The sequence below is a fragment of the Phalacrocorax aristotelis genome, chromosome 7 (genome assembly GCF_949628215.1).
Source record: "Phalacrocorax aristotelis chromosome 7, bGulAri2.1, whole genome shotgun sequence".
Taxonomy (NCBI): domain Eukaryota; kingdom Metazoa; phylum Chordata; class Aves; order Suliformes; family Phalacrocoracidae; genus Phalacrocorax; species Phalacrocorax aristotelis.
In genome coordinates this window covers 55424752-55451318 of record NC_134282.1, presented here as the reverse complement: position 1 = coordinate 55451318, position 26567 = coordinate 55424752, and the positions used below count along the sequence as shown (strand labels likewise).

The following is a 26567-nucleotide window of genomic DNA, read 5'->3' as shown; positions in this document are numbered from 1 at the left end:
ATGCCGGGACCCTCCCCCGGCAGCTCCCCGGAGGGGGAGGCGGGGACCGGAGGGCAGCCGCGGGGGCCCGGCCGGGGCAGGCGGGTGCGGTTCCGCCTGCCCCACACCGCTATCGCGCTGCCGTCGGTGCGCGAGGAGGAGCGGCTGTTCTACCGGCGGCTGGAGGCACTGGCGGTCCCGGGCCCCGGCGGCTACGGGCCGCTCTTCACGGCCGACGGCTGGAGCGACCTGACAGGTGAGTGCCGGCGGGCGGCCCCGGGGGTGCCGGGCCCCGAGGGTGCCGGCTCTCAGGGCCGCTCCCGCCCGCAGAGGACCGGCTGCTGCGGAAGCGCGTGGTGCGGGACGGGCAGGGCGGGCCACGGCCGCGGCCGGGTCAGGAGGTGTCGGTGAAGGTGCTGGGCGCCCTAGAGGACGGCGGGCTGGTGGAGCGGGATCCGCGGCTCACCTTCGTCCCAGGCCACGGCGACGTCGTGCAGGTCAGCGCCGGGCAGGGGCGCGGTGCGGGCTGAGCGCCGCCCGGTGCCACGCCCGGCCAGCCCCGCCGTGCCCGCATCCGCAGGCCCTGGAGCTGGGCGTCCCCACCATGCAGCCCGGGGAGATGTCCTTCTTCCTTGCCGCCTTCCCCTACGGCTACGGCCGCCCGGGCAGGTAGGGCGGGCGGGCAAGGGCAGGGGGGACCCGGGCGGGCAGGGGCCGGGCAGGGCTGGGGGGGCAGGGGCAGCCGGCGCTGTGCCCGCAGGGAGCCCGACGTGCCGCCCGAGGCACCGCTGCTGTTCGAGGTGACGCTGCTGGAGGTGCGGGACGGCCCCGACCCGCAGCAGCTGCCGCCCCCCGCCCGCCTGCGCCTGGGCGCGCAGCGGAGGGAGCGGGGCAACTTCCACTTCGCGCGAGGCGACTTCGCGGCGGCACTGCGCTCCTACCGCCTGGCCCTGCGTGTCCTCGACGGCCCCACCGCCGGTGAGACCGGGCGGGGGAGGGGGCTGCGGGGCTGCGGGGCCCCGGAGTGCTGAGGCTGCTCTCGCCCCGCAGCCCCTCCTGGGCCGCAGGAGGAAGAGGAGCTGCGGGAGCAGCGCGTCAAGTGCTTCAACAACTGCGCGGCCGCCGAGCTGAAGCTGCAGCGGGTGGGCGAGGCGCTGGCGGCCTGCGAGGCGGCCCTGCGCATCAGCCCGGACAACGGCCAGGCGCTGCTCCGGCGGGGACAGGTCAGCCCCGCGCCCTCCTCGTGCCCCCACCCCGGCCCGGCCGCCCGCTACCGCCCGCTCCTCTCTCCACAGCTGCTGGCGAAGCAGGGCCGCGAGGCAGAGGCCGTGGTCGTCCTGAAGAGAGCCCTAGAGCTGGACCCGGCCAGCAAGGTCCGGGGTGCGGGGGCGGGCGGGGGTCCTGCAAGATCCGGGCACCGGGAACACTGGCGCGGGTCTCGCGGGAACCCGGCACCGGGACTGTCGGGAGTCCCGCAGGAGCCGGGCACGGGGAGCGCTGGGGCGGGCAGGGTCCCACAGGAACTCGGCACCGGGACCGTCGGGGGTCCCGCGGGAGCCCGGCCTGCCACAGCCGCCCCGCCTCCCGCAGGTGATCCACACCGAGCTCTCACGGCTGGTGAAGCACCGGAGCCCCCCGGCCCGCGCCGCCCCTCAGGAGCCCCACCACGGCCCGACGCCGCCACCGAGCCCCGGGTGCGTGGGCGCGCCGGTAAACTGGGCCGCCCGAGCACGGGCCGTCGGGGGGGCGGTGCTCCTCCCGGGCCCGCTCGCCCGCGGCGGCGCGGGTGGCGCTCACGGCGGTTCCTCTCCGCAGAGCCCCGGCACCGCCCGCGGCGGAAGGAGCAGCCTGAGTAGTGTCGCAGCGCTCCCGGAAGAGGCGCTCCACCGGGTGCAGGAGAGGCTACAGGGCCGCCGGGGCCCGGCCCGGGGACGACAGCGGTTCCGCGCCTCGGACCGAGGAGGGGAGCGCCCGCCCCGGCCCCCCGCAAGCCCCATCCCCGCGTAGCACTCTCAGCCACGCCCCGCGCGTCATTACGGCGTGGGGCCGCCGTCCTGCCCCGCCCCTTGCGCGTGGGTGCGGCCCCGCGGCTCTTGGCGTCTGCGCCGCAGCTTCCGGCTTCTTCGCCCCCGCCGGCAGAATGGCAGCCATAGCCCGCGGCCAATCAGGCGGGGACTAGCAGGAGTGATGTGCTAATAGGAGGGCGGCGGGGGCGGGCTCAGCGCGGCGATTGGCCTTGCAGCGCCCTTAAAGAGCGGGGCGGGGCGGGGCGCGAGGGGGGGCAGTGCGGGACGTGGCGGCGGAGCGGAGGCGGGAGGGAGCGGCGCCATGACCCGTGAGTGCGGGCCGGGACCGCGGCCGGGGGGAGCGGTGCCGTGACCCGCCCTGCGGGCTGGGGCTGGGGCTGGGGCTGGGCGGGGGGGCCGGCGCCATGACCCGGGAGCGGGGGGCTGGGGCGCGGTCTGGTCCCTGGGGCTGGGCCTCGGGCCGGGCCGCGCTGAGGCGGCCGCGCCGTCGCAGGCGGGAACCAGCGCGAACTGGCGCGGCAGAAGAACCTGAAGAAGCAGAGTGACTCGGGCAAGGGCAAGCGGCGGGACGACGGGCTCTCGGCCGCCGCCCGCAAGCAGAGGTGAGCGTCGGGCCGGCACCGCCGGCGCCCCCCCCGGCCCCGGTCCCCGTCCCCATCCCGGGGGTGGTGCCAGTGCTGTGGCCAGCCCGGCGACGCGGTTTCCCTGCAGGGACTCGGAGATCATGCAGCAGAAGCAGAAGAAGGCCGACGAGAAGAAGGAGGGCGCCAAGTAGCCCGCGGCCGGGCCGCCGCCGCCGCCCCGGGGCCGGGCCGCCCGCCGGCAGGATGCCCAGTGCAGCCCCGGGGCCGGGCCGCCCCGCCGGGGACACCGGCAGCGCCCTGCACTCGCCTCGGGTCCGTCTCCTATTAAAGTAGCTTGTGGAGCCCTGCAGGCCCTGTGTTCTCCCTCCGTGCGCCCGGGCGGGGGGGCTGGGGCTGCCTGGGGAGCGGGGGGGCGCCGGGGCGCCGCCGCCGCGTCCCACCCCGGCCGGGAGGGAGCGTTCGTGGCCGTATTCCGTGCTGGTGAAGAGGAGTGATGGAACAAGCACGGCTGCTGTGGTGTGGAGCAGCCACATCTTCACGGTGAGGAACAAAGGTGGGGCTTGGCCTGTGAGGTCTCTGTGGGCATCGCCTGGGAGCTCAGAGCAGCCAGCAGGACACCGAGAACAGCCGCGGGTGAATAAGGAGCTTCGGAGGTGCACTGTGGGCAGAGGGAGGCGAGGGGTAAACCCCCTGGGGCTGACGGGACTGCTGGAGACCCAGAGGAACGAAACCAGGGATGGATTGCACTGGGGAGGGTCGCGTTGTAGTGAGGGCAGGAAGGACAGCATGGGGCTGGTTGCAGGGAGGCAACGTGGGGCCGGGGCTGGAGAGGTGGTGGCTGGCCCTGTGCACAGACTGAGCTGCTCCTGCTGCTGCAGGGACAAGCAGCTGTAGGAGCTGAAGTGAGGTGAGCTACCTGCTCCACAGCACCTCTGCGTGTGCAGTCGGAGCTGGGGGTTCTCCGTGGAGAGGATGTGAAGCTACAGCCGGCCACCTCCTGCACTAGGTCCAGCAGCACTGTGGAGCTGCCCTTAGAGGGATGCTGAGGTCCAGTCCAGTGCTGTGGCCTTTGCTCTGGCCCATTGGCCTCTTCACTTCCCTGCAGTGCCAGGAGCAGAGTGTCAGCAAGTCCCACTACCCTGGCAGGATGTTGCTGGGCAGCTGCCGCAGGCCCTGTACAGCCTGGAGATGTGTGCTGTGGCAGGCAGGACTCCTTGCTGGGTGAGGTGCAGCACAGCCTCTGCCACATTGGTGCCATCCTTGGTGCTGGTCTTGCAGAACAGGGAGCCATGGGCCTGGGGGGAGCGGTGGGTGTCAGTGGGGTCCCTGCTGCCCTGAGGTGCACCTGCTCACAGTGGCCAGCTGCTGCCCGTGGGCTGTGTGAACCCCCGCTGCCTCCAGCAGGCTGGGCCGTGAGTCCATCTTGTCCCCCACCAGCTTGAGTGGCAACAGCCTCTCAGTGGCCTTTGGGAGGGATAGGTGTCTCAGGGCTCTGTGGGGCTGGCAGCCTCCAGCCGCAGCTGCTGCTGTGGCCACTGTCTCTGGGAGCCACAGAGCTCTGCTGCACACACCAGCTGCCTCCTGTCACACCTGTGCCATACGTGGGAGCAGAGCATGCTTCCAGACCTGACACAAACACCAGCAGAAGGGAGTAGTTGGGGGAAGCACTCCCTGTGCTCCCAGGGGCTGGCCCTGCACCTTGCTTCCTGAGCAGCCCAGCTCTTGTCGTCTTCCTGCTCTCCCAGGACTGCCTTGGGCTGACATGGCCCAGCTCTCCCTGAGGAAGCCCCAAGGTTGCTGCTCCTCTCTGTGGGGGCTGGGGACCTGCCAGACCCTTCCCCTACCCTGATATCAATCCACTGGCAGATGCTGAGGAAGCTGCTTGGGGAGCTGATGTCAAAGAGCAGCATGCTGTGGGCTTTGTGGAAGTAGGACTGGGCGATGCTCTCGTACCTGGGGCCGGGGGTGTCACTGCTGTGGGGTCAGGCTGGGCTTGCTGCTGGTGCGGTGACTGCCAGCCTGTGGGGCTGCTGCCAGAGCAGGACCTGGCTCTGGCCAGCCTGGCATGGCAGGCAGGAGCCCCAGCCCCTGTGCTCTCACCTCTCCTGCCCAGCGGTGTCCCAGATCTGTAATGTGGTTTGCTCTCCATCCACCAGCAGCTGCTTTATCTGGAAATCTACCCCTGCTGGGAGAGACAGTCAAGTGCTGCTGCTGTGCCTCTGCCCCAGCCCAGGCACCTGGGGTACTTGTGGGGGTGTTACCGAGGGTGCCAGAGATCTTTCCTCTGAACTCGTCCGTGCAGAGGCACAGCAGGAAGCTGGACTTGCCTGTGCTCCCATCCCCTGCCAGCACCAGCCAGTACGTGGGGTGGGGGGGCACAGGTTCCTTTCTCCTCGTGTGCCCCTGGTGGGACAAGTGGCAGTGGGGGCTGGCATGGCGTGTGGGTGTGCTCTGGCTGGCCCCCAGCCTGGCCCTTCACCGGATGGGGAGTTGCCGGTTACCTCCGGTGCGAAGGCAGGAAGCTTCCTCTTGCTGAAGTGCCCAGCGGAGCAGCGGGGTCCCTCTGCCTTGCCTGTGGGAGGGCCAGGTGCCTGCTGGGTGCTATGGTGAGGGGCCTGAGGCCACGAGCTGTGGGCAAGCAGACCTGTGCCCCCCTCCCCAGCCCAGGGTGCTGGGCCCGGGGCAGGTCCCTCACCTTGGTACCCCAGCAGGGGCTGGGGGAGGGCCCATCCTCTGAGCTGCTGCTACCTGCGCTGCTGAGCGAGGAGGCTATGCCTGTGCTGGAGGCTGTGCTCCGCGGCTGCCCGAGGCTGGCACCGCTGTGGCCCAGGTCTCTGGCTGCCCAGGAGGTCGCAGCAGGGAGCAGGCGTTGCAGGCAGTTGTTTCTCCTGCTTCTGTGCCGGAGGGCAGTGCTCAGGGAGGGGCGTCTACAGCCGGCACTGCCCCCCATCGCTCACTTCTGCGGGTGCCCTCTGGGCAGGCAGTGAGGGGGCTGCAGGGGAGAAAGTGTTTATCATGGAGGCACCCTGTGTGCGTGGGAGGGAGTACCCTGGCCATGGGGAGCTGTGGCCTCCAGCTCCAGGGGCTCATGTGGGTCCCAGAGTGCTGGCAGCAGCCTGTGTGCTGTGTCCCCTTGGCCAGGCGTGCGGGCAGGGAGAGAGAGGGCAGCTGAGCCAGCCTGCCCCCAAGCCCCGTCGGGGTGGCCAGCATCCCTGCCCTCCCCTGCTGCCTGGGTGGGTGCTGGTCCTGGCACTCCCCTCCCCTCCCTGTGTGGGTGCAGTGGCTGCAGGGCTCGCTGCTGGCAGGTCTACGTGTGAGCGGAGTAGCAGGGCTGAGCTCAGGCTGCTGTTGCTCTCACAGAGGCTCCTGTTGATCATCCTGGCAGGGGGGAGCAGCCTGAGGTCCAGGGCTAGCAGGGCCCGACCCAGGGGAGGGCTGTACCCACAGCAGTGGCACCCCCCCCAGAAGAAGCACATCCCTGGCTGCCCCCATGGTGGCTCCCCTGCCGCTGCCCGGCCAGGCTCAGGCGTACTGCAGCATCCTGACACAGCTCACCAATGCCAGGTCTCCTCCGCCATCTCCTGCAGGGCCAGCTGCTCCCTGCAAGGACGCAGCATCCTCATGGCAGGGCCCCTGTGGGCACCAGCCCCCTCAGCTGGCACAGGCGCTGCACCAGGCCTTACAGCCCCACCCCAGCAGGCACCCCCTGCCCAGGGAGGCAGAGGTGCCCATGGAGGTGCTGGGACAGCCAGGGAGCCCCAAGGACAACTAGTGTCACAGGGCCTGCCAACAACAGGCCTGGAGGGATGTGCCAGCAGCTCTGGGCAGGCTTCCCAGCTGCCTGTGCTCACTGCGGGGCTGAGCAGGGCAGTGTTTCTGTGACGGGCGTCTGGCCCTCCCTGCGGCAGCAGGGTAGGCAGGAGCACCCAGGGTCTGCCAGAGCCCCCCTGCTTGCATCCAGGTTCAGCGTGGCACCTGGTGGCAGTGCCGCCTTCTCGGCTGCTGGAGCAGCGCACGGGGCTGGTGCTGGGCTGTACATAGACAGGGTCTCCTGCAGAGCTGGGGCCAGCCCCACTGTCCCCTTCTCCCAAAATGCCTGTCTTGCACTGCTGGGCCCACTTGGAGAAGTCCACCCGCAGTTGGTCCAGCTCCACCTGCCGCTGGGACATGTCATGCTTAGCCTTGCGCAGGGTGCAATGCAGCCGATCATTCTCCTGGGCAGGGTGAGACAGGTCCCTGCTGGGGAACAGCCCAGTGCACCAGGGAGCCCTCGGGTGCCCAGGGCTGCAGGGACCCCAGCCAGTCCCATCCTGGCCCTACCTGGGCAATGTCCCCAGGTTGATGCTGCAGCTGCCCAGCGCTTCTCCCCGAGCCCCATGTGGGGTCCCTCCATCTCCTGGGGAGGAGAGGTGCAAACCACAGCTCCCAGGTCAGCCCAGCACTGGGCACTGCACACCCCCACCCCTGTGGCTCCTAGTGCAGCCACTGCTCCAGGCAGGGACTCTGCGCTGACTGCACCAGGACCAGGATCAGGCCAGATGCCAGCACCGCCTGCCCCACAGTGCCGCCGTCACCTCCTGCAGGGCTGTGTCCTGCTGGCTGTGGTGGGCTGGTGGGTGCAGGGTCCTGGCTGCACGTGTTGGTCCCTGTCCAACACCAGCCACCACTGTCACCAAGTGGGGCCTGCCAGGCGCAGCTGGTGCCATGGCCCCATGGTGCTGCCGGGCCCCATGGAGGCACCCCAAAGTCTTTGCTGCACGGGTGGAGTGTGGGGCCAGGGCCAGCCTGTGATCCTCCGGCAGTGCCAGTACCGTGCCCTCCTGGGCAGCTGCACCCCGCACGATGCCCCGGGTCATTCTGGTACCCGCACTAGTACCTGCACTCAGTGCCTCTGGCTCCCCCGTCTCCCCTCCTAGCAGGCCTGCTGAGGCAATGGGCACTGGTGGGTGCCAGGGGCTCTGTCATCTGTCCACCCATCCATCTGTCTTCCCCCAGGCTTTTCTCAGCTGCAGAGAGGTGAGGGGGTGGAGGGAGGTCTGGGGGCACTGTGACCAGTCCCCAGGGAGAAGGGCAGCTGCTGTGGTGGGGCAGGATGGGACAGGAGCAGCTGGAGCTGGGGGTGGGCATGGTGCCCACGGGACCCCATAGCCTGGCATTGTCCCTGGCATCCTGGGGCAGGTCCTTGGCCAAGCAGGTCAGGATAGTCCCTGCTGCTCAGGCAGGTGCTCATCATCTGGGGCATGGTGCCTTTATGGCTTGCTGGCACCTTTTGGGCTGGTACACCCAGCACTCGCACTATGTCCTGCTGGAGCCATCCCTGTGTCCTGGGGGGAGGGGCTCCTCCAGGGGTTCAGCTGGGAGCATGCTGGGGGACCAGCCTTGAGCTGAGCACCCTCCTGGAGCCCCAGGCCCCAGGCCAGTGTTCCCTGTTCTGCCACCCCTCTGTTAGTTCCCCCTCTCCAGCAGAACTGCGCCCATGGCCATGACTGCTGCATGGACGGGGCCGGTGCTGGGGTGCTGCAGGCACCTCCATGCCCAGCCCCATGGCTGCTGCCTTCGTGGGGGCAGATAGCACAAGCTCAGCTCAGAGTTTTATGTAGAAATGTATTCAAGGAGTTATTTACAATGAGCACCCTGCTTGCAGGTGAGCTGAGACGCAGAGGCAGCTGGGGCAGGGCCCCGCTCCCCTGGCGAGCCCCAGGCCAGGGCAGCTGGGCTGGCAGCCGGTGTGCAGCAGGAGCCACCTCCCACTGCTGGCACCAGCCGGGGCCGAGCGCCCGCTACCTGGGCTTGCTCTGGCTGGCCCCTGCTCAGCACAGGACCCATGTCCCTGGGAGCACCCAGCTCCTGGGTCCCCCTCAGGCTCTCTGATGCTGCTGTCTCCTGGGACAGGGGGTCAGGGGAGGCCAGCGGAACCAGTGGGGCCCAAGCACAGGCACAGGACATGGCAGACCCCAGCACCGGCTGCTGCCACACACAGGGCCAGGCACAGTCCATCCCAGCAGGGACTACGTGGAGACACTGATGCGCTGCAAGGCGCGCCGTCGCCGCAGGATGCGCAGGGCCGGGCTGCTGCGCCGGTGCTGGGGAGAGCCGCAGAGGCAGAGTGGGCTCAGCAGCAGCCACAGGTAGAGCAGGACACAGGCCCAGCACGAGGACACCTTCACCCAGAAGGTCGACCAGCTGCCATGTGTGAAGGTGGTCTCCAGCACTGCATTCTCGAAGCTGGTGGGAGAGGGCAGGTGTTGGGTGTCCAAGGGACACCAACACAGGGGCTCCTGGTGCCAGCTGCAGCCGCCAAGTCACCCCATGTCCCAGCAGCTGCGTGTCCCTGGGCACGTCCCACCTGCCATGGAGACCCCCAGCCCTGCAGACCCCAGCCTGTCTTGCTGCAGCTCATGGCTGCCGTTGGTGGGGGCTGTTGGTTGAAGCGGTGTGGGTCTGCAGGTGCAGAGCTGTGTGCTTCCCCAGCAGGCACCAGCTTGGTGATGCTGGCACGGCCCAGAGAGAGGGCCAGTGAGGAGTGCAATGTTGCAGCCCGAGCCTGTGCAGGGAGTGGGTTGGAGCTGGCAGGATGATGACTCTGGGGGGGTCAACAGCGCTGGGGGGGGGTGACAATGCTGGCAGGGCTGCAGTCCCAGCCGGGCAGCTGCACTACCAAGAGGGGAGTTAGAGCAAGGAGGGCTGGGCAGCAGCATGGGACCCTACCTGAACCAGTTGGTGAGGGTCATCATGACGTAGAGAGAGGCGAGGAAGAAGACAAAGTGGAAGGCTGAGTAGCTGTAGACCACCCGGTCTCTCTCATCCTGGATGATGCACTGTCCTCCAGCAGTCTCCTCTGCTTGCTCACATGTCTGCTCAGTGCCTGGGAGAGCACAGGGGCATGGCAGCTCCTGCATCCCCTCCTTGCTGGCACCCCTGGGCTACGACAGAGGCACCCGAGGGTGTGTGTTACTGCAGCCACCCTGCACCCACCTCTCAGCTCCTCCTCCATCTTCTCGGGGCAGCAGAAGCAACAGGAGGGTTTCTGCAGAGAAAGCAGTGCACTGGCAACTGCTAGTGGGGCAGGGCAGCCCAGCCCCATGGCCACCGCAGCTGGGCTGAGCCCTGTTGCAGGATCTGGCCCGTCCCGGCACTGGGGCTGCATGCCTCTGAGGAGCTGGCGCAGGTGGGGGTGCACCGTGGGAAGCTCCCCCGTGCTTCACTGGATGAACCTGCCTTTGCCCCAGGGCTGGGACGGGGGCTCAGGAGGGCTTGGGGCAGCAGGTCTGGGGTGCCTGTGGCAGAATGACATGGGGCACGGGTGGGGTGGGACAGCATCCATACTCACTTTAAACTCAAAGCTGTAAACTTTGACCATCCAGAGGGGCCCGAAGACCTCAGCGAGGTAGGAGGCTTCATTACTGTGCCCAGGAGAGAGGCAGAAAGCATAACACGGGCACCCACTGCTCTGTACCAGGCCCCCAGCCTGTCCCATGGATCTGACACAGCTGCAGGAGACCTGCCATGCTGTGCCTGGGCTCACTGCGCTGCCCCTGCCCATCAGCAGCTGCCCAGCCTGCTCTGGCCCTGCCATCCCATGGGACATCCCTCAGCTCTGCCAGCCATGCCACAGGCTGGGGACGGGGTCCCTGCGTGGTGCCTGTCAGGCTGGCTGTGCCCAGAGGGGACGGTGCTGTGGGTGCCCTGCCCGCTCTGCACCATGGGCACACGCACCATGCGAAGAGCACGCAGGCGTACATGATGGCAGCCCCCAGGACGGCAACGGTGGTGTCCTCTGTCTGCAGCTCGTCCTGCCGGACGCCTGGGAAGCAGACGGTGAGGTTCTGCCCCTTGTAGAGCACTGCGGGGAGGCGGAGGTGAGACGGGTGCATGCTCCGGCTGGGGGGGGCTGCTGGCAGCAGGCAGGAGCACCCACCTCTCTCTGGGGGACGGCTGGACAGTGCAGAGAAGGTGAGGTACATCACGTAGCAGCTGATGATTGAGGACTGCAGCAGCCCTGACCGTGGCTGCTCTGCAAGGATGGGGTCAGAGGTGTTGCCGGAGCCCCAGGAGCGCCATGAGCTGGTGGATGGGCTCCACGTGGGCCCTGGGCAGCCCCCTCCCACCACTTTCCTGCCCAATGCCCTGTGCCAAGGAACAGGAGGGGCCAGCAGGAGCCATGGGGAGCTGGGTGCTCCCCAGGCACCCAAGTCCTTTCCCTGAGCTGGGAGCCCACAGCCACCCCCCACCCAGCCCCAGGACACAGCCAGCCCTACAATGCAGCAGCCCCTGCAGCGCCATGCCATGCTGTGCCGTGCTGTGCCATGCTGTGTGGTACTCACTGAGCCGCACACAGGGTGTGATGGAGATGAAGGACATGATGCCGCAGAGGCTGCCATTGAACGTGAGCAGTGCCTTGTTGAGGTGGCAGGCGGCTGGGTGCGTGTAGTACTTGTAGAGGAAGGAGAAGGCGGCAGAAGCAAGGGTGTAGAAGGCAGCCGTGGCCAGCAGCACAGCCAGGTACCAGCGCTTGTCCTGTGAGGCGCCCGTCAGCCTGCAGGGAGAGCGGATGAGAGCCGGCAGCATGCAGGCACCCACCTGGTGCCCTGGCACTCACCAATTCTTGTTCCAGGTGTGCGCAAAGGCGGTGATGAGCACCAGCTGGATGAGGATAAAGGCGAAGCCCCCACAGACTCCTGTGTAGTGCCAGGCTGGAGGGAGAGGGCAGAGGTGAGGCTAGCCCTGGGGGCACACAGGAGCTGCAGGCAGTGTGCTGGCTTGGGAGGGGGCACACCTTGGATGAAGCCATCCTCAGGGATGAAGAAGCTGGCAGCACAGAGCCCCACCAGTACCAGCAGCTTCAGGAGCCAGAACCTGTGGGGTAGCCGAGCATCTGGGAGACAGGGCCCCCGGCAACCCCCAGCCCCTGGCAGCCCCCAGCAGCCTGACCCACCCCCACGCCCCATCCCCATACCCGTTGTGGAGCTGCGCACGGCAGTCAGCACTGGAGCGCACATTGAGGAGCAGGGCAGCCTGTGCCAGGTGGAAGCAGGAGGTGCCAAAGCAGACCCGGTACACGGCCGAAGAGCCCACCAGCCGCTCGCAGTCCATGCCCCCAGGCATGTGTTTGCACAGCACCGCTGAGAAGGGCACCTGCAGGCACAGTGAGCAACAGGAAAGGGCTTCTGGTATGCCTAGCACTCCTTGGCACCAGGCAGCCCTGGACTCCTGTCACCCCCAGCACTCCCAATACCTTCTCCATCCCTGGTACCCCTAGAAGCCCCAGCACCCCTGGCACCCTCAGTGCGCTGGGCAAGCCCTGCATCTTTGGTACCCCTTCCCCCCCTTGGCACCTCCAGCAACCTTGGCACTTCCAGCATCCCTAGCATCCCAGTACTCCTGGGAGCCCCAGTGCTCCTGGGACCCCTAAGTGCCCCCAAGATGTCTGGCACCCCAGCACCCCCGGTGCCCCTGGGACCTCCAGCACCCCCAGCACTCTGGCTGTCCCAGCTCCCCGCCATCACCTTCTCCCTGACAGCCTGGGCCACAGTGCGGGACAGCATGAGGCAGCACACGGCAGAGGCCAGGACATGCAAGAGCGTGTAGAGGATCCGGGTGCCTGTGGACACGCGGAGCCCACAGCAGGAGCTGCCCCCACAACCGCAGCACAGCTGGAGGAGATCATGGTCAGCAGGGACCTCACTGGAACAGAGCTGCCCCGAGCCTGGCCTGGCACCCCTGCCCTGTTCCAGCCCCCCTCCCCAGCTGCGATGGGCCCCTCAGTCCCACCTGGCAGAGCAGCGAGTGCAGGAGACGCCCGTGCGCCCGTGTGCCCGCCATGGCCCAGCTTGGCTCCACTCAGCCTCTGCTGCCCTGATGGGATTAGGGGGATTGTCGGCTCGGCTCGGCCCGCCCCACCATCTGCTTGCTGCCACCGTCGATGCGCTCTGCTGGGAGCCTGTCCAGGATCCACCAGTGACCCCTGGCCATGGGGACCCCTGCCTGGGACCCTGGGCCCTCACTGGGCAGGATGAGGCCCTGGGAGCCAGTTTGGGCATGGACCAGCATGGGAGGGGATGTGTGGTCTGTGGGGTGCTGTCACCTGTGTGGTGATGGCTGGTCCCAGAGTGGTGCCGTGGTGCTGTGTGGTGTGGCTGGGGGGTGGGGGGCAAAGGGCTGGAGAGATGCAATGACACTCATGGGCACAGGGGCACCCAAGAATGCCCCTGCAGGGGTAAGGGGCTGCGCAGGCAGGAGGTTGGCAATGAGCACATCCCACTGGGTAGCGGGATCTTCCCAGAGCGGTCAGGAGCTGGGGACAAGCTGGAGGGATGTGGGGGGGAGGGGGGTGGCTGCCAGCTGCCCCAGAGGCCCTGTGCTGTATCTGGCTGGACTGGCATCACCCTCCTTCAGCTCTTCCTCAGCTGCTCTGGCTTTGTTCTGGAACAGCCTTGACAAGACGCTGGTATTTGGGCTGCCAGTGCACAGGGCTCACCCAGCATCAAGGCTCCCCCTTCTTCCCACTCTCCCCCACAGTGGGGAGGCTGGGGTGGGCAGGAGGCTGCGATGGGGCAGAGCTGGGACAGCTGACCCCAGCAGCCAAAGCAGCTGTATCCATGATACAGCATCATCCTCACAGTGAGCCTAGAGGCAGAGGAAGGGTTTTGGCTCCCAGCCTGGCTGTTGCTTGGAGACTGGCTGGGCACCCGGCTGCTGGTGGGAGGCGATGAGTGACTGTGCTGTGGTCTGGGCTTTTTTTTTTTTATTTTTTTCCTCTTTCCTTTACAGGTTAAAGTGTCTTTATCTCAACTCACAGGTTTTTTTTTGCTTTTCCTCTTCCTATTTTCTCCCCATCCCACTGCAGGGGGGAGCCAGTGGCTGTGTGGGTGCTCAGCTGCTGCCTGGGATCAGCCCAACACAGCCCCCTGGGACCCCAGGGAGATTCCATGCTGGCTCATTTTCACGCACACATCCCTGCACTAGAAGAGGCTGGGAGCTGGGCGGGGAAAGGGCCCTGGAGGCTGTCACAGAGATGGGTGCAGCATGTGGTGCAGCAGGTGCCAGAGGCGGAGGAGCTGGCATGGGTCCAACAGACACAAGCCTGAGTCTGGCACAGGGGGCCGCTCTCAGGGGCAGGTTTCTGACTCCGTGGCAGGTCTGCCAGGCCAGCATGGCATGGCCCACACAGCCCCAGGTACCATGAGGACAGGGCGGGAGGTGCCACGGGGCTGGTGTGAGGCCCCGGTGCCAACCTGGAGAGCTGGAAGCAGCGTCAGCCTCCAGCAGTGTGGCTGGCCGATGGCAGAGCCAAGTGGCAAGCGGTGCACGGTCCCCAGCTGCCTGGCAAGGCCAATGCGTCAGACAACCTGCGGTCGCCTGCCCTGCTCCCAGGTCAGCCGTGTGCGCGGTGGAGCCAGCGCCACGGGCAGAGCCCAGTGCTGTCCTCAGGGGTCAGTGGAGAGGGGCCAGAGCAGTGCACCGTGCCACCCTGGTCAGCAGTGCCAGGGTCTTGTCAAGATTCCCTGGGCTCAGCACACTGCAAGGGTGAAGCAGTGCGAGGGCTGAGGCCACAGAGCCAGGGTGGCCGCTCTGCCCAGCAGGGAGACGGGGTGCCTGCAGTCCCATGGGGGTGCTCTGCGGATCGGGGCAGCGGCTGAGGAGCGCTGTGCCTGTGACACTTCCCCCAGGGTCTGCAGGCCCCACAGCTCCGGCCCTGCTGAGCGGGCAGAGCAGGCATGGAGCTGTCACCTTGGTTTGGCCCCTAGCACCATGGGCCCCCAGCAGCATCCAGATGGCACCGGGGCTGGCTGGCTGCTGAGGTGGCCCTGGCAGCTGCACGGCCGTGCAGGGGGGACCAATCCCAGCGCCGGTAGACCTGTGTGGCCCCCCGGGCCCGTCTGAGCACCAACCGCTCCACAGCCGCCCCCAGCAGGGACATATCCCTCTGCCATGCACCTGGGTCTGCCCGTGCTTTTGCCGTCGGGCGGCCATCCCTCGGCTCCTGCCCTGGGAGCTGAGGCAGCCGCTCAGAGCAGCGTGGGTGTCTGCGTGGGACGGGCTCCTCGCCCCACCGCACCCTGAGCCACCTGGTGCCCCACGGAGCCTGGGGAGCCGCCTGTCCCGAGGGGCCGCCGTGACCCCGCCGGGGAGCGGTGGGAGACGCGCAGCACGGAAGGGAAGCGGCAGCGGCAGACCTGGCTCTGCTCGGCCTGCGCCCCGCGGCAGCCAAGCGCCATCGCTGCCGGGATCCCGGGGCCGCAGGGATCCCGGGGCGGCGCTGCGGGGCAGGCAGCTCGGCCAGGGCCGCGGCGAGCGGCGCCGCTCCCGCCCTTCCATCACGTGTGACTGCGGCGGGAGCCAAATCAGGATCCCTAACCCTCTTACCCGGCTTAGCGCCTGCCCGGCCGGCGGGCGACCCGGGGACGGCGGGCAGGGCTGCGCCCTCCCCTCCCCGGCGCGGCGGCGGCAGCGCCCGCCAGCCGCCGGCACCGAGCCGCCGGCACCGAGTCCCACTACCGAGCCCCGGTGCCTGCGCCCGCCCCCGCCCCCCGCAGGCCCCGCGGCAGCCGGTCAGCCCGCCGGGGTCCGCAGCGCCCGCTGGCGGCGACAGTGCGGCCGGGGGAAGGCGGGGCCGGGGCGGGGGCCGCCCCCCGCCACCGCTCTGGCCCGTCGGCGAGCGCCGCTCGCTGGTTCCGGCGGCGGCACGTGACCGGAAGCGGGGCACAAGCAGCGGCGGGATGGCGGCGGAGGGCGACGTGGAGCTGGAGCTGGAGACGGAGCCCAACGGCTCTGGCGGCGGCGGCGAGGGGGCGGGCGGGCGCGCGGCCGAGAAGCCGCGGAAGCACGACAGCGGCGCGGCGGACCTGGAGCGCGTCACGGACTACGCGGAGGAGAAGGAGATCCAGAGCTCCAACCTGGAGACGGTGCGGTGGGGCGGGACGGGACCGGGGAGGCACCGGGACGGGGTGGGGGGGACGGGGCGGGCCCTGAGCACCGCGCCGCGGCGTCCGGCTCCCGGTGCCCGTCCCGCCGGCGCGCGGCGCGGCGCTGACCGACCCGGTGACTGCGCTCGTCCCGGCAGGCCATGTCGGTGATCGGAGACCGGAGATCCCGGGAGCAGAAAGCCAAGCAGGAGAGGTAACTGCCCGCGCTCGCTCGGGGCTCTGGGGAGCGTCTCGGTCCGTGCCCGTCCCACCCTTCGGAGCACGGCCCGGGCACTGGGCACCAGCCCGCCCCTTCCCCGGGAGCCGCAGCAGGCGCCCGGCCCCCTCCCGGAGTACAGCTCTGCGTCCGAGGGAGCGGCGGGGCCTGTCGGTCACCAGAGGTTTGTCTGTCTCTTGCCATAGGGAGAAGGAACTGGCAAAAGTGACCATCAAGAAGGAGGACTTGGAGCTGATTGTGAGTAGGGCCGGGACGCTGGGTGGGTGGCAGCATGTCCCAGACCTCGGGTGCAGCCAGCGCCCGGTCACCGGAACCACACTGGAAGAGGCCGGTGCACGGGGCTGGGCAGCCCCCACTGCTGACCCCCCACGACACGGTTCTGCGGCCGTTTACCTGCAGATGACCGAGATGGAGATCTCGCGGGCAGCAGCGGAGCGCAGCCTGCGGGAGCACATGGGGAACGTGGTGGAGGCACTCATCACCCTCACCAACTGAGCACCAGGCCCGCTGGATGGACGCTCCCTCGCCGGACACAGGGTTGGCTGGACACGCGGTGTGTTACCTTACCAATAAAGGCACTGGTGGGAGTGGGCTGTCACTGTGGTCCGCGCAGCCCCAGTGCTGATGCGTGGGGTCCGGCCTGCGGTAGGATGTGTGGCACCCCCATGCCCAGAGTAGGACAAGGCAACCTGCTGCTCTTCTCACTTTTAACCATGGTGGTAACCTCACGTCTCCTGTTCTTGGGGAGCATAGCTTGCACCGGGGGGAGCTGCAGCCCCAGGCACGAGGGTGAGGGAGTGGCGGTGACGGCAGACGCAGTTACAGCAGACATGGTGACGGCCACCCTCACACACCCTGCCCAGGCTGGTGCCTCGTGGGCCGCACCTGCCCGTCCTGGCTTGCAGGAGCAGACAGAACAAGACAGCTGCATTCCACACAGCCAGAACGTATTAACAAAATGACGGCTTTAATCAAACCAGCCCCCCTGCCCACCCCACATAGGTAGAAAAGCCAAGCCCTGCAGAAACAGGGTGAGGAGATGGAGTCACCACTGTTCCACACCAAAAAAGGGCCCAAACTGGTAACAGTGGAAGTACACAAACAGGGAGATGCTGTGGACTGGGCAGGTATAAAAGTCTGTTAATTCCTCCAAAAGTGGGTGTGCTGGAGCTGGGGATGTTGCTGTACTCCCACACAGTCCTGTCAGATGCTGCCGAGGCTCTCAGGGCGGCTGCCAGTGGTCAGGCAGCATGGCCGCAGGCCTGGCCCGCACAGACAGGCTGTCATCCTCCACAGCACCCAGGCAGGGAGCCCACCAGGTCTCCGCAGCGTGAGGAGTGGGACAGTGCATCAACAGGGCAGGCGTGGCACAGGGGCACAGTGGGAGGGTTTGTCGCTACATGAGTCCTGGCACAGCACTGTGTCCCTTCTGTCCCTGCCCAGGCTCCCAGCAGCTGGCAGAGAAGTGCCCTCCTGCCCGCTCCCTTAAGTGGTTTTTCGCTTCTTGGCTGAGGGTCTCTCAAAGACGTCTCGTACACCCGCTGCTTTCTGCTTAAAGAACTTGGTGTTCTGTGCGCTTTCCTGGCCCCAGGCAGAGTCGAAGGAGGTGGTGTCCTGGTCCACCAAGTGTGTGTACTTTGTCCGCCCTGAGCGCCCAAAGTTCTTGACCTGGGGAATAGAAGAGCTCATTAGCAACCATGCAGGAGTGACAGAGGGACCCAACCAGTGGCCCTTCCCTGCCCAGTGCGCGAGCTCCTGCCCCCGCTGTGGAACCGTGACCCCTCAGCGCAGCATGCAGGCCAGGTGCCCTCTGGCCAGCACACCCACCTGCATGACTTTGGGCAGGATGGTCTTGTTGAAGTGGTCCTCAAGGGTCGGGGCGCTAAAGTCCCTCTTGTACACTTCCTCATCTTCATCCTGCAGAAAGATGCAGCTGCTCAGCCTGCACACTTCCAGCAAGAGCCAGCAGCCAGCAGACATGGGGGCCAGCCACCAGCAGCCCATATTGCTGCTCTGCCAGGGGCTGCCATGGTGCTTGCAGTCACATTAACCTACTGCTGAAGGTGGGGGACACAAATGTTGTCCCCCAAGGCTGCCCCTGGCAGCCACCCTCATGCATCCCTCAGGCCACTTCTCCAGAGCCCAGGTGGAGCTGGCTCAGTTCTGGCACGGTCCATCAGCCCAAACAGCAGCACAGGGACAGCGCTGCTGCTCTGGCTCTGTCTCAGGAACCCCCAAACTAATGAGCTCTGGTGATGCAGCACAGGCTGGCTCCACGCCTGTCCCACTCAGGCTCCAAGGGCAGCTCATGTTCTCCTGACCGCGTTGGCATCACTACTTGCACTCTGCCACAAGAGCGGGCTGAGTTCACGTCACCTCAGTCACTTCAGCCCTGTGCTGCCTCTGAGGGCCAGCTCTTATCCAAGGGCACTGTGAAGGCTCCCCACAGGAAGATTTCCCTGTGGTCTCACACAGCCCCTCCGGTGCGCAGGCCCAGCCCCTGCTGCCAGCACAGCTGTGCCCAAGCCCTCGTAGCACCACTCACCATGAAGAAGGCGCCACGGTGGTAGTACTTCTGTAGGAACTTGTATTTGCCCTTCACCGCCTTGTTGGTGATGACCTTGCCGTTGGCCCGAAGCTCAGCCCGGCGCTCCTCCTCCGTCAGGTTCCGCATGCGCTCAATCTCTGCCTTCTCCTTCTCCATGCTGGGTAGGAGAGAAACCCCTGAGACCCTGCACCTCCACAGCACCCTCCCGGGACAGCGGCTGTCACCAGCTGCCATCCCATACATTTACTGACTATATGGGGGCAAAGCTAGCCTGAGGACAGGCAGGACAGGCTTTGGATGCTTGGTCTAGCTACCACCCCACTGCCAAAGGGAAGCCTGAGGAAGACACGCCTCAACTGCCCACGGGCCTGTGGAGCCTGGGTCTGCAGGATCTCAGCCTCGTGTCTACAGAGGTGATACTTACGCTTCTCGTTCTTCACGGTCCCGTTTGATACGCTTCAGCTCACGTACTTTCCAGGCCTCGTACTCCTCCTCGTCATTCTCATCATCCGTATCAAGCGCATCCAGTGCTGCCAGGGAGCGCTTGTTCTCCTCCAGCTCCTTCTTTGCTTCCTCTTCTACTATCTGCAGCAAGGAGCAAGCTAAGCTTGCTGTGGTGACTGCTGCCCCCCTGTGTGACCCCCAGCCCGCCCCTTGGCACCTTGAGCGTGTACTTGCGCCTCTCCTCTGCCAGCCTCTTTGCCTCCTGTTCCAGCTCCTTCTGCTTCAAGGCTTCTGCTTCTCGCTCCTGAACTGTGATTCGGTCCTTCCTGCAGGTAGGAACCACAACAGCCTTCAGTCCTTCCATGAGCCTACGCAGCCACTTGGCTCCTCACAGACTTCTCCCTGCTCCTGCCCACACTGGGGCTATCACCATTCCCCTGCAGCTGCAGGCATGCACATGAGTGACAGGAGACCGAGCCATCAGCCGTGGGCCACAGCCTGCCAACAGCTTCCCTTTGCCATTGTACAGCACTTGCCCAAGGGCTCCGGTCAGACCCTGCTGCAACTTTGACCCACAGCCTGATCCCGCAGCGACTGGCACAGCTGATGAGGGGCTGTCAGTGCAGGGATGGCCCCTTGCTCCTGCCCTGGGGAGGTGAAACGCCGCCCCACGGCAAGGAACAGGATAACACAGCAGCGATGCCCAGCTCCCGACTCCCATGTCCTCCCCCAGGGCTGACCCACGCGGCCACGTCACCCACTTGCGGATGAAGACAGGTTTGAGACGTGGCTCCATTTCATCCTCACTGTCCGTGTACTCCTCGTACTCAGACTCTGACTCAGACTCTTCTCCAGAACGACCCTCATCTTCCAACTCCATCACTTCCATCTCCTCGGTTTTCCTCTCCTGTGCTCGCTGACGCATCATTCCGCGCCGACGCTCGATCTCCTAACGGAGACAAACACAGAGGAGTCAGAAAACCAGCCCCGCTACCACCTCCTCTCACGCTTCTGTCCAAAATGTGCAATGTCTGGAATGTTGGTTATGAGACGAGACACCCACCCCTCCAAACACAGAGTGGCCTCTCCCAGCATCCCGTCCCACACGAGAGGACAGTAACCCACAAGTTAAGTCACAGGCAACCGTGACACTTGTCCAGCTCCACCCGACAGCCTGTGCATCCATGCAAAAGGCAGTTCCAGCCTGTGCTGTTCAGGGGCTTCCCTAGGCCTGTTATTCGACTCTGCAAGTGCACCTCATCATCGATCTCTTCCTCTTCCTCTTCACTGGTGTCCTCTCTCTCCAGGCGCCAAGCTTCCCCTTCCACCTCTGAATCGCTTTCTCCAACCACTTCAGGCTCCACGATTTTACGGTGTCTTGCCAGCCTGCAACAGACCCCAATTAAATGACGGCATTTTGAATGTAAAGACGCTGCAAGAAGTTAACTATTCATTAATTGATCCTAACGATGCCATGGTAAATGCTGGAGCTGCCGAGCATGGGCAGACCCCACATGTTCTTTCCCAGGAGGACAGAGTGGCTGGGCACTGGCAGCTCTTCCCTGTCCATGCTCCAAGTAGGAATGAAGCTTGCAGTGAGACGCCTCCCCGTTACTGAAACCAAGAGCGGCAGCAGCTCCACAGGAGGAGGCAAACACAACTGGGTTACTCCCTGCCGGGAGTGTACTTCATGCGACACTGTCCCTTCCCACTGCCCTGAGCCTTGGCACACTGTGTTGATTTTTATTTTGGGGCCTGTTTTCACCTGCACCCACCCAACAGTACCCAGACGTGGGGCTGTGCCCTGGGAAACAGTGACTCCTGGTTTCTGGAAGGGCTGCTCGTGGCGGGGCCGCAGCCCAAGGCATGGGGCTGCACAGACACGAGGCGTCAGACACTCTCCCACGCTGCCTGGAGAATGCTCCCAGCCTCTGCCCAGCGCTCCTGCAATCCCTTGCCATGGCATGGCAGAGCGGGGTTTGGACTCCCTGGCCCCCTGTAAGGGCAGACCTGCCGGGGAGCACGGCTGGGGTGGGCAGGGACACGGATCCGCGCGGACCCCAGCACCCACCGCTCCTCCACATCTTCAGCGATGCGGTTCTGAAGGCGCCGGAGCCGGGGGTCGTTAGCGAGCTCCTCCTCCTGCTCCTCGGGCTCCACCTCCTGCTCCTTCGCCTTCTTGATGAACTGGAACTCCTCATCCTCCTCCTCCGAGGACTCCATGGGCGCGTAGTCGGGCCGCTTCCCCGACACATACCGCTTCACCTTCACCTTCTCCATGGAGAGCTCGCCTGCGGGCGGACGCCGGGCCGTCACCGGGGACCCCGGGTCCGCGGTCCCCCGCCGCCGCGGCTGGGCAGGCCGCGCCCGCTGCCCCCCCACTCACCCTTCTCATTGCGGACGGGCACGGCGCCCGCCGTGGACTGGATCGGCGGCTGTTTCATGAGGGCGCTGGGGACCGACATGGTGGCGGCGGGACCGGGACCGGGACCGGGACCGAGCAGAGGCCTCTGACAACGACTCCGCGGAGCCGCTCACCCGGAACTGCAACGGCGCCCCCACTTCCGCCGGAAGCGGAACCCGCCAGGGGCCTGCGGCGGGTGATCGAGTGGTGCTCGGTGTGGGGTCACTTCCGGGGCGGTGCCGGGGGCGGTGGCAGCTCCGGGGCTCCAGGCGGGGCCCGGTGCGGGCGGGGCGGGAGAGGGTCGGTCCCGGCGCGGGAATGGCGGCGGGGGTGGTCCGCCCCGCGGTTGGGCGCTGAGGCAGCCGGTCTGGGGTGCGGGTCGGTGCCGCCCGGTCGCTCCGGGCTCCCGCCCCGGCCCGGGGAGGTTCCGTTCCCACACGCACCGCTGCGGTTTTTCCGCCGTTGAGTCGAGGCGCCGGCCAGCGCTGGGTCCCGCCGGGCGGCGGGGCCGGGCCGGGGCAGCAGCGGGGCAGGGTTCCTGCTGGCCGGCCGGAGCAGCCCGGCTCCAGCCCCCGCCTGGGCCGCGATGCGCCAGGGGCCTCTGGCCGCCTCTCACCGCTGCCGCGGCGGCCGGAGGCGCTGGCTTTAGAGCCCCGTCCTTGGCCGGGTGCTGGAGAGTGGCTTGGCGCGCTCCTCCACCAGCTCCCTCAGCACTCTCGGGTGGATCCCGTCCGGCCCCGTAGACTTGTGAGTGTCCAGGTGGAGCAGCAGGTCGTAAACTGCTTCCTCCTGGATTATGGGGGGGTTTGTGCTGCTCTCCGTCCCTGCCTTCCAGCTCCAGGGGATGAATACCTTGGGGGTACCTGGTCTGACTGTTAAAGACTGAAGCAAAGAATGCATTAAGTTCCTCAGCCTTTTCCTTATCCTTGGTGGCAGTGTTCCCCTCCAAATGAGGGGTTTCCCAGACTGGGGAAGCCGAGGGACCTGCCAGGAGCCTGCAGCTCCCACCACAGTGTTCCAAGCAGACCTGGGCAGGGCCAGGAGCAACGGCAGCAGAGCCCTGCACATGTACTAGAGAAACCCCTGGGGAGCGCTGGTGACCGGGAGTGCCGCGAACAGGCCCGGTGAGCAGGGCTGGCACTGCAGCCTGCTGGAAGGGTGTGCAGAGAGGGTGCTGAATATCTGCCAGCTCGACCAGGGAGCAAAGGTATCCACCCAGCAGAAAGCCGTAGCCTCTCTAAGCTCTGTGCCCACCACGACTGCCGCAGCTTTCCAGACAGGGCTTGGGTGGGAGCATGCTGCCGCCCTGCCCGGATGCCAGGCTGCAGGGTGCAGCCCGTAGGGGACAGCAGCAGTGAGCACACCGGTGGGAGGTACACCCAGGTAGGGGAACTCCTCCACTCAGTGACAGAGCTCTGGGAGGAGGTGAGGAGGTTGAGGAGTATTAGGGAGTGAGAGAAAGACTGCTGGAATCACACCCTACTGTCCCTGGGACAGGCCCAACAGGCAGACAGGACACAACATGGAGGATCCCCTGTCCTCTCCCCGCCTGGCTGAATGCGGTGACTTAAGGGGAAGGGGGAAATGGCGACAAGTCACTGCCTGGCGCAGCAGGGACATCTCTGTGACTCCCCCACCTTCCTGGGTGCCCTTGTACAATAGGCACAAGGTTCTGCAAGTGGAACTGAGCAATAGCCAGGATGATGGTTCATCTAGGTTGGAGGTGTTGCCAAGGCTAAATTGGCCTTTGCCCTGCATCAAAACTGCTTCCATAAAGAAAAAAAGATGGGTCATTGTCATAGGAGACTCCCTTCTGAAGGGAAGAGAAAGCCCAGTATGCCAACTGGACCCACTTCTTAGGGAAGTCTGCTGCCTCCCTGGTGCCCAGGTTAAAGATGTGAAGAGAAAACTCCCTACCCTGGTACGGCCCTCAGATTATTATCCATTACTGATTTTTCAGGTAGGCAGTGATGAAGTTGCAGCTAGAAGTCTGAGAGCGATCAAGAGACACTTCAGGGCCTTGGAACGGCTCATTAAGGGATCAGGAGCACAGGCAGTGTTCTTTTCTATCCTTCCAGTTGCAGGGTATGATGAGGGAAGACATAGGAAGACCCAGCAGATCAATACCTGGCTCTGAGCCTGCCATCACTGGCAGAATTTGGGGTTTTTGATCATGGGTCAGTCTACACAACACCAGGCCTGCTGGTGACAGACGGGGTATACCTGTCTCAAAGGGGGAAAAGGATCTTGCACAGGAGGTATCAGGGCTCATTGAAAGAGCCTTAAACTAGATTCGAACGGGGAAAAGGACAAAAACAGGCTTGCTACAGATAAGCCTGGGGGTGGCACACTGATGTTTGAGGGATGGTGTGCTAGTGAGGTCCTTCGGTCTGCCATCTCAGTAGAGTTGGGGGATGGAGATCCATGTGGCAGCAAAGACGTATGTATGTTAGGGAGGGTTTGGATTGTTTAGAGCTTAATGATGGCGACAATAAGGTTGAGTGTTTATGGGTAAGAATCGGGGAAGGCCGACAAGACAGATATCATGGTAGGAGTCTGTTACAGGCTGCCCAAGCAGGATGAAGAGGTAGACAAAATCTTCTATAAGGAGCTGGGAGAAGCCTTGCAATTGCTAGCCCTTGTCCTTGTGGGGGACTTAATCTTACCAGATGTCTGCTGGAAATAGAACACAGTGGAAAGGAAACAGACTAGGAGGTTTCTGGAGTGTGCGGACCATAACTTCCTGACACAGCTGGTGGGGGACCAGCTAAGGAAGGCACCCCGCTGGGCCTGTTGTTCATGAATGGAGAAGGACTTGTGGGTGATGTTGGAGATCATCTTGGGCTTAGCAATCATGAAATGACAGAGTTTTAGATTCTCAGACAAGTAAGGAGTGGGGGTCAGCAGAACTGCCACCTTGGACTTCCAGAGGGCACACTTTGGCCTGTTTAGGAGACTGATCGACAGAGTCCCTTGGGAGGCACTTCTGAAGGGCAAAGGAGTCCAGGAAGGCTGGACATTCTTCAAGGAGGGAGCCTTAAAGGCGGAACAGCAGGCCATTCCCATGTGCCGAAAGATGAGCCAGCGGGGGAAAAAGACTGGCCAGGCTGAACAGGGAGCTTTGGCTGGAACTCAGGGGGGAAAAAAGAGAAGAAAAAAAAAGGAGTTTATGACCTTTATGACCTTTGGAAGAAGGGGCAGGCAACTCAGGAGGACTACAAAGGTGTAGCGAGGTTATGCAGGGAGAAAATTAGAAGGGCCAAAGCCCACCTGGAGCTTAAGCTGGCTACTGCCATAGAAGACAATTAAAAAATACTTCTAGAAATAGGTTAGCAGCAAAAGGAGGGCTAAGGAGACTCTCCAGCCTTTGTTGGGAGCAGGGGGAAACATAGTGACAACGGCTGAGGAAAGGCTGAGGTACTAAATGCTGCCTTTGCCTCAGTCTTTAATAGTAAGACCAGTTGTTCCTGGCGTACCTGGCATCCTGAGCTGGAAGACAGGGAGCAAAACAGAGCCCACATAATCCAAGGGGAAATGGTTAGCAACCCACTACACCACCTAGACACACGTGTCTATGGGGCCAGATGAGATCCACCCAAGGGTACTGAGGGAGCTGACGGGACTGCTCACCAAGCCACTTGCCATCCTTTACCAGCAATCTTGGCTAACTGGGTAGCTCCCAGCTGACTGGAGATTAGCAAATGTGATGCCCATCTACAAGAAGGGCTGGAAGGAGGATCCAGGGAACCACAGGCCTATCAGCCTGACCTCGGTGCCAGGAAAGGCTATGGAGCAGCTTATCCTGCGTGCCATCACACAGCACATACAGGACAAGCAGGGGATCAGGCCCAGCCAGCATGGCTTGATGAAAAGCAGGTCCTGCCTGACCAACCTGATCTCCTCCTATGACCAGGTGACCCGCCTAGTGGATGCGGGAAAGGCTGTGCATGTTATCTCCCTGGACTTTAGTAAAGCTTTTGATACTGTCTCTCACGGCGTTCCCTAGAGAAGCTGGCTGCTCATGGCTTGGAGATGTGTACTCTTGGCCGGGTAAAACACTGGCTGGATGGCCAGGCCCAGAGAGTTGTGGTGATGGAGCTAAATCCAGTTGGCAGCTGGTCACAAGCGGGGTTCCCCAGGGCTCAGTGTTGGGGCCAGTTCTGTTCAATGTCTTCATCAATGATCTGGATGAAGGTATCGAGCGCGCCCTCAGCAAGTTTGCAGGTGTCACTGAGGTGGGCAGGAGTGCTGATCTGCTTGAGGGTAAGGAAGGCTCTGCAGAGGTATCTGGACAGACTGGATCGATGGGCTGAGGTCAGTTGTATGGGGTTTAACAAGGCCAAGTGCCGGGTCCTGCGCCTGGGTCACACCAACCCCAGGCAACGCTCCAGGCTTGGGGAAGAATGGCTGGAAAGCTGCCTGGCAGAGAAGGCCCCGGGGGTGCTGGCTGACAGCCGGCTGGGCATGAGCCAGCAGTGTGCCCAGGTGGCCAAGGAGGCCACCAGCCCCCGGGCTTGTGTCAGCACTGGGGTGGCCAGCAGGAGCCGGGCAGGGATGGGGCCCCTGTGCTCGGCCCTGGGGAGGCCCCACCTCGAATGCTGGGCTCAGGTTTGGGCCCCTCGGGACAAGAAGGGCCTTGAGGGGCTGGAGCGTGTCCAGAGAAGGGCAGCGGGGCTGGGGCAGGGTCTGAAGCACAAGTGTGCTGGGGAGCGGCTGGGGGAGCTGGTGGGGTTTAGCCTGGAGAAGAGGGGGCTGAGGGGAGAACTTATCACTCTCTGCAACTGCCTGAAAGGAGGCTGTAGCAAGGTGGGGGTTGGTCTCCTCTCCCAAGTAACAAGTGTTAGGACAAGAGAAAATGGCCTCAGATTGGCCAGGGGAGGTTTAGATCAGATATTAGGAAAAATTTCTTCACCAAAAGGGTTGTCAGGCATCAGAACAGGCTGCTGAGGGCAGTGGTTGAGTCACCATCCCTGGATGTATTTAAAAGACGTGTAGATGTGGTGCTTAGGGACATGGTTTAGTGGTGGACTTGGCAGCGATAGGTTCACAGTTGGACTTGATGATCTTAAGGGTCTTTTCCCACCTAAATGGCTGAGGTGGAAGTGATAAACCTTGGAGGCTGAACCAGCCACTGCTGGTATGGCCACCTGGACAGCAAGTGCTCAACGTCTTGGTGGCACCATCACTGTAACTCCTGCCAGGCCTTTCCAGGCTGTGGGACACGTCCTGCATTTGGCAGGGTTGCCAAATTCCTCCTAGCACAGCCTGGGAAAACCAATGCTCCCTCAGTGTGGGAGCGGTGCCTGGTGGCAGAGCTGCTGGTAGGTCTGCACTGCTCCCGCTGCCCGTGCTGCTGCTCTCGGGGCAGAGCTGGAGCTGGGCAGTCATGGCTGCTGCCTCTGCAGCCAGAGCCGAGCCCCAGCCCTCCTGCTCTGCCC

At 64.8% G+C, this 26567-nt stretch overlaps 5 protein-coding genes across 6 annotated transcripts; 3 read left to right on the top strand and 2 right to left on the bottom strand.

The window, feature by feature from the left end:
* On the top strand, positions 1-2118 carry LOC142060567 (peptidyl-prolyl cis-trans isomerase FKBP8-like). The gene is given in 8 exon segments (XM_075100920.1): positions 1-235; positions 310-551; positions 554-648; positions 740-957; positions 1030-1202; positions 1275-1352; positions 1570-1673; positions 1795-2118. Coding segments are annotated over 8 exon segments (1182 nt in total). The 3' UTR covers positions 1832-2118.
* Positions 2119-2231: 113 nt separating this feature from the next.
* SERF2 (small EDRK-rich factor 2) lies at positions 2232-2939 on the top strand. 2 transcript variants are annotated; one of them, XM_075100921.1, is made up of 3 exons: positions 2232-2314; positions 2500-2608; positions 2718-2939. In XM_075100921.1, the coding sequence occupies exons 1-3, from the start codon at positions 2308-2310 to the stop codon at positions 2779-2781; spliced, it is 180 nt and encodes a 59-aa protein (XP_074957022.1). In that variant the 5' UTR covers positions 2232-2307; the 3' UTR covers positions 2782-2939. The 2 variants fall into 2 exon arrangements, with proteins under 2 accessions (XP_074957022.1, XP_074957023.1); XM_075100922.1 differs by lacking the exon at positions 2232-2314 and adding an exon at positions 2375-2418 and having other exon boundaries at positions 2501-2608.
* Positions 2940-8225: 5286 nt separating this feature from the next.
* On the bottom strand, positions 8226-13722 carry SERINC4 (serine incorporator 4). The gene is made up of 12 exons (XM_075098357.1): positions 12362-13722; positions 12097-12243; positions 11547-11725; positions 11367-11446; positions 11190-11283; positions 10915-11126; positions 10509-10604; positions 10307-10433; positions 9921-9993; positions 9566-9617; positions 9299-9455; positions 8226-8815 (listed from the first exon to the last, which is right to left on the bottom strand). The coding sequence occupies exons 1-12, from the start codon at positions 12410-12412 to the stop codon at positions 8599-8601; spliced, it is 1485 nt and encodes a 494-aa protein (XP_074954458.1). The 5' UTR covers positions 12413-13722; the 3' UTR covers positions 8226-8598.
* A 1543-nt stretch (positions 13723-15265) lies between these two features.
* Positions 15266-16320, top strand: HYPK (huntingtin interacting protein K). Its single transcript, XM_075100917.1, has 4 exons — positions 15266-15495; positions 15654-15709; positions 15919-15970; positions 16133-16320. Exons 1-4 carry the CDS (start codon positions 15310-15312, stop codon positions 16226-16228), a joined length of 390 nt encoding a protein of 129 aa, XP_074957018.1. The 5' UTR covers positions 15266-15309; the 3' UTR covers positions 16229-16320.
* Positions 16321-16681: 361 nt separating this feature from the next.
* Positions 16682-21293, bottom strand: MFAP1 (microfibril associated protein 1). Its single transcript, XM_075100916.1, has 9 exons — positions 21112-21293; positions 20797-21016; positions 19982-20111; positions 19487-19674; positions 18943-19051; positions 18706-18866; positions 18279-18438; positions 17561-17650; positions 16682-17401 (listed from the first exon to the last, which is right to left on the bottom strand). The coding sequence occupies exons 1-9, from the start codon at positions 21188-21190 to the stop codon at positions 17219-17221; spliced, it is 1320 nt and encodes a 439-aa protein (XP_074957017.1). The 5' UTR covers positions 21191-21293; the 3' UTR covers positions 16682-17218.
* Between the last annotated feature and the right edge of the window lie 5274 nt (positions 21294-26567).